The 5,548-nt window shown below is 39.0% G+C and overlaps 1 protein-coding gene across 4 annotated transcripts in view; it reads right to left on the reverse strand.

The window, feature by feature from the left end:
- Positions 1-2,332: 2,332 nt before the first annotated feature.
- Positions 2,333-5,548, reverse strand: part of st6galnac (ST6 (alpha-N-acetyl-neuraminyl-2,3-beta-galactosyl-1,3)-N-acetylgalactosaminide alpha-2,6-sialyltransferase) — a 25,096-nt gene continuing 21,880 nt past the window's right edge. For 2 of the 4 annotated variants that reach the window (XM_024284455.1, XM_024284454.1), the window contains exons 9-10: positions 3,652-3,751; positions 2,333-3,499 (exon numbers count right to left, since the gene is read on the reverse strand). In XM_024284455.1, the coding sequence (XP_024140223.1) occupies positions 3,326-3,499; positions 3,652-3,751 (274 nt within the window). In that variant the 3' untranslated portion in view covers positions 2,333-3,325. Of the gene's footprint in view, positions 3,500-3,651; positions 3,827-5,548 lie in introns of those variants that run through there. The other 2 variants (XM_036216974.1, XM_036216973.1) reach the window with 2 other exon arrangements.

Here is a 5,548-nt window from a genome sequence, read left to right on the forward strand (position 1 = left end):
TAAATACATCTAAATGCTATGATTTGGACGTAGTCAAGAAAATAGAGGAAAATTGCATTTTTGTCCACAACTATGGAGGATGGAAAAAGTTTTAACCTCAAATTAAATAGTTATAATACAAATGGTCACAAAAACGAGAAAATAGGCTAAAGTGCAGTAAATCAGATATAAAAAATAAAAATAAAAAAAAACTAAACTGGATAGATTATATACAATTAATTTAAATCAGGTTAGTTTTCATTATTTTATTTACCGGTACAAATGTTTCACCTTGGTTCAGTTTCTGTAACTAGTTTTGTAAACAATCATTTTCTAACTAATTAAGTTTAGGTTAGAAAGAGAATTTGACAAACGTGAATCAACAGTTTTCTCTTGGAAATGTAAAAACGTGTAAATGGAACACTCCGTTGTCTTGAATGTAACATAGCAGTCGAGTGTGTCTTTGTGTTCAGGATCCTGGCAGTTTGTAAAGAAAAGTGTCTTAAGTCTGTTTAGTTCAGCTTCCCCTGTTGGAAAGAAGCTCAGTATCAAAACTATGAGGAAAAGACAAATGTATACATTCATTAAAAAGAGCCATCTTCCCCGACTCTTTAACCGTTTGAGTCTAAAATGAAAGAAACCCTAAACTAATTCTTTAAGACATTTCCTGGGTAAACAGAGGAACTAATTCAGAATAACTGAGTCGATTGTTATTAAAGGAACAGTAAGTTCGAGGAAATGCAAATTATTTAATCAAATGACAATCTTTACCGTTTTGCAAACTACTGCACCAGGTTTGACTTTAGTCAGGAAAAAACTTAACAATTACTTTAAGAGAAAGAGTGAAAATGCTTCAAGCCTGAGGACAGAACAATATCAGCGGTACAACAAAGCACAATAGATACTTTAGTTTTACACGTTTTCCCGCTTCACTTGAGAGAATGGTTGGCAATATTGAAAATGAGTTACCCTTAATTTCTAAAGACAGTAGATCCCCACCAAAATATTTTCTCAAAGAGCTAGTGTCAAACTTTTTCTTTTTTCAAAAGGTAACACCTTCCCCTTACTTTTACGTATTTTGTTCAACCTAGATTTAACCGTAAACAATACTCGTTTAATATTAGGTCAAAAACTGTTTGGTCGCACAAAAAATAAATAAACAAATAAAAGTTAATCCTAGTAATTCCGATGGTGATTTCAGATAGTTTATTTTACCCTTTAGCTTTATTCCAGTGCTAAATCCTCGTGATCCTCTGTTCTGACCAAAAGGGAATGTTTTCAGTGGTTTTCTGTTGTTGGCCAGCTGTGTATGCTGGCTTAAGGCAGACTTTATTCCAACATCTCCATATTTGGTTTAATCAAAAAACATTTTTAAACCTGTCACAATACCAAAGTGAAAAAAACTGAGCTTTTTTTGCTTGGAAAAAACCCCTCTCAGTCGACCCTTAATTGATTTTAAAAATGAGAAACCACCAAACAATCAAGCATTTGACAAGACAACATTTTTTCTGACGAATCCCAATTTACTGATTTGTTCATTTTTTCCCCAAATTTGCAGTTGAACACTTTTTGTGACTTGGAAAAAAACTGATCCAGTTTCAACCTTTGAGAGAGAACTGAAATGAAAAATGACAAAATATTGTTTCATTTCTTTAAGATGGGGGCTGCACGGTGGCGCAGTGGTTAGCGCTCTTGCCTCACAGCGAGAAGGCCCCGGTTCGACTCCCGGCTGGGACCTTTCTGTGTGGAGTTTGCATGTTCTCCCCGTGCATGCGTGGGTTTTCACCGGGGACTCCGGCTTCCTCTCACCGTCCAAAAACATGCTCCCTAGGTTAATTGGTGACTCTAAATTGCCCCTAGGTATGAATGTGAGAGTGAATGTGTGATTGAGGCCCTGAGACAGACTGGAGACCTGTCCAGGGTGTACCCCGCCTTCGCCCAACAGTAGCCGGGATAGGCTCCGGCACCCCCGCGACCCCGAAAGGGAAGAAGCGGTCAAGAAGATGGATGGATGGATTCTTTAAGATGCCAAAATCAGCAGAACAAAATAAAAAAAACACTTCCCTTAACAGAGTTACAATGTAAACAATTACAATACAGATTTTTACCCACTGAGTCCCAGCATGAACATTTAATGTGCAGGTCAATCCAACACTGACGTATTGCAAGTTAAGTTTCCTGATTTATACAATTTTGGTTATTTCTTATCCTTCTTGTGCTAAATCTGTCTGCAGCATTTTTTACTTTTTCTTTCATTGCGGTAAAAAGTTTTAAACAGCATGGTCAGGCAGGAAAAAAATAAACTGTAAATGAATGTAGTTCAGGTGGGCAAGAGAACAAACAACCACATGCCTTCAGGTTCATTTCTTTTATTGAAGAACTGCAGAGCTATCACATAAACCTAACAAATGATCTGTGAGGGCTCTTCAGACACCATCATGAGAACAGGAGAAGAACATCCGTCTGATTACGTTTCCTTTCCCTCATATTGAAACTAAGTCCGATTTCTGAACGGTTTCCCCTGTCAAGACAAAAACAGGCCAAAACTTCCTGATGGAAACTAGAATTTAAACCTCAGAATGCCATTTGAAAAGAGCTCCGCACCCTTACAAAGGAAAAACGTCTGGAGGCAACTTTCTGAATGATGTGTCACACTAACAGACGCTGCTAAAGCCATGGTAAAGTTTTAAAAACAAATGTAGAGAAACCAGTTAAACAAATGAGACGAAAGCAATCATAAAAAGAGAAAACTTCTTTAACAACCCCCACCACCCCATACTTAACCTTTCCAGTGAAGGTGCACATCTTCTTTAAAACGTATACCACCTCCTCTTTGAGTGTCACTCTGTTCTTAGTCTAATATGTTTAAAACACTTTCCAGACACGTTATTTTGAACAGATTTGAGCTGTGTGCAGATCCAATCACTGTCATTAACATTGAGGCTCAATCCAGCAGAACTTCACAAATGGGGTCCAAAAAGGTCAAGACAATGTTAGCAGCAGTGTGTCAGCAGTAAATACGCTAGACATTAGTGGTTCATCCATCTTCATTCCAGCAAGTTTTAAACTGAACACACTTTCAACAACATTTTTCACCGATTTCAGACATTTTTGTGTACCCAGGACCTAATTTGAACCCACAAATCCCAGCCTACAGCATAAATAAATATCTTTATATTAAATAGTTAACAAGCCTAAATCTTCATCCTGAAAAGAAAGAGACAGCAGCTGTTTCAAACTAAATTCCCTACAGGAAAACCATCTTTGACATGCTCTCTCCAGCAGTCGTCAGACCTTTTGTCCTTAATGTTCCCTCATGGTACCACGCCCAGATGCAGTCATGAGGTCATCGTTGGCGCATGTAGAGATTTATCAGGCCCGCTTTGTGCAGCTGCTGCCACAGTTTCATCTCCAGCCGAAAGTCATGGTTGGCAAAGAAGGCTACTGGATGGTACTTGGTGTCAAAGTAGTGATCAGAGTAGTTCCTGTAGTCAGGGGTCATGAAGCCATATGCATTCACCTTCAGGGAAGAACAACAAAATCACTCAGACCAAAACAGCAGATGTCCATCACAAACAAGCAGATTTTTCCAGGGTACTTGGTTGATCTGAGAGTGCAAAGTAATCAAGTCACACGTTTAATTATCAAAGACAGTTAACGAAGTAAAGTTACCTGATCGCAGGAGTGCAGTGCAGCCAGCAGCATGACAGCACCCGTAGATGGACGGTAAATGTTCCTGTATCTTCCTTTGAGAATGCTGGATCGAAGGAATCTGAGCCAAATGCAGAACATTTGAAAAAGATTCAGTCACTTTTTCCTTTTCCAGAGGTCAAAAGAGCTCAGCACACTTGAAAACAAAAGGATCAATAGTTAGAAATGCTCTGTAACATTTAGACATGAAATGTTCCCAAACAGCTTCAGAACACTCATTGAAAAACGTTAAAAATGTTAAAGCAGTTTTTTAATGTAGGCATTCCAGACAATAAGACAGTCATTGTTCAGCTATGAAGTCAGTCAGGTTGGATATTTTTAGTCAACTTCACAGCATATCAGTTTAGCTCCTTTACAACATTTTGTGGTGAAACTCAAAAGACAATCAGAAAACATGGAAAAACAATGCTCATCAGTTGTAGTCATATCTATGAACTCAAATCAAAATAGTTTTTCGAAAACTTTGTAGACACATTTTCTCAGTGATTTTGGTTGAGATGGTCTCCTAACTTCATATCAATTACATTTGATATAATCGCAGCACAGAAAGACTCGAACTGGAGAGATCTTAAGTGAATCCTCAGGAAGCCATGGTGACATGAGCCAAACAGAAAACAGCAGAAATGTGTGTGGTCAAATTGGTCTGTGCCATATCCCACATAATGGTCATTTGAAGGAAAACTGGGTCTTCATGGGTTCAGGATAAACTGAAGTCATTAAAGCAGTGAGCCCCCAGGAGCTCCCCACCCCTGACCTCACGGCCCCCTCTCTACCTGACACCACCCTCGCTAAGCCCAAAGCGCACCCTCTCCAGCTGCCAAACTGGCTTCGCTTCTGCCTCACTCCCCATCACACAAAAAAGTAGTTTGCCCAACAATGCTAATAATGTTACAAATGCTATGCTAAAGTGGTTATCACTGCTATTATTGTATTTAGCATCAAGTGTCTCAGAAAAATACATTGTTTATGAGGCTGACCGTGTTGGCTGTGATTACTGTCAAAACAATGTGGTGGCGCTAGTGAACTGTTGACAAAACTGTCATTAACTGTTAACACACTGGGGTGTAAATGAGCATGTCACTTAATAGTCTCAATGACTCCTCCCTCTTCTGGTCAACTGCAAGTAGCTGCAAGTAACTAACTGATGGGGTCAAAACCTTTTTAAATGTGGGGTTTTCCATTGGTTTCATCTCCATAGCAACCACTTTATGTTTTGGTCACCTTGGGATGATGAACAGATCTATGTACATTTTGGAGAAATTGTCAAAAGGGAATGTTTGGATTACCTTAGCAACACTAGTTTTTTTTGCTAACCACACCCACATTCCTCATATGGTCATAGAATCTTTCAATCAGCTTGAGCCATGGATCTGGGTATGAAACTATCACAATATTCTGGTAAAAATTCTGCAAGTCACAAGAGAACATCATATACATTTAAGTTTGTGCAAAAAAGCAGCTGGGTGCGCAGGAGCCCTGGGTTCGATTCCCAGGGGTGTCCACTGATCCCCACCCAGATTGGGTCCTTAGGCAAGACCCTTGACCCTGCTGCCTAACTGGGTCCCTGTGCCCCTCAAGTACAAAGAACAAAGATAGAATTCAGTCAGTTATGTTGAGCTGGAAAACACCATAATAGAGACAGTTTTGGATTGGAGACATCAGAAAAACATCTGGCCAACAGAGACACCCCAGACAGCATGGCTTCATTACAATTGAGTTTGCTTTGTTGAAGGTTTAATGAATTGCTGTATATTGCAGTTTTTAAAACACTAAATCAAATCAAATCAAACTTTATTTATAAAAGCGCCTTTCATACTTAAAAGCAACACAAAGCGCTTCACATTTAAAAACAAAACAT

Source organism: Oryzias melastigma, linkage group LG19 (genome assembly GCF_002922805.2).
Source record: "Oryzias melastigma strain HK-1 linkage group LG19, ASM292280v2, whole genome shotgun sequence".
Lineage (NCBI taxonomy): Eukaryota > Metazoa > Chordata > Actinopteri > Beloniformes > Adrianichthyidae > Oryzias > Oryzias melastigma.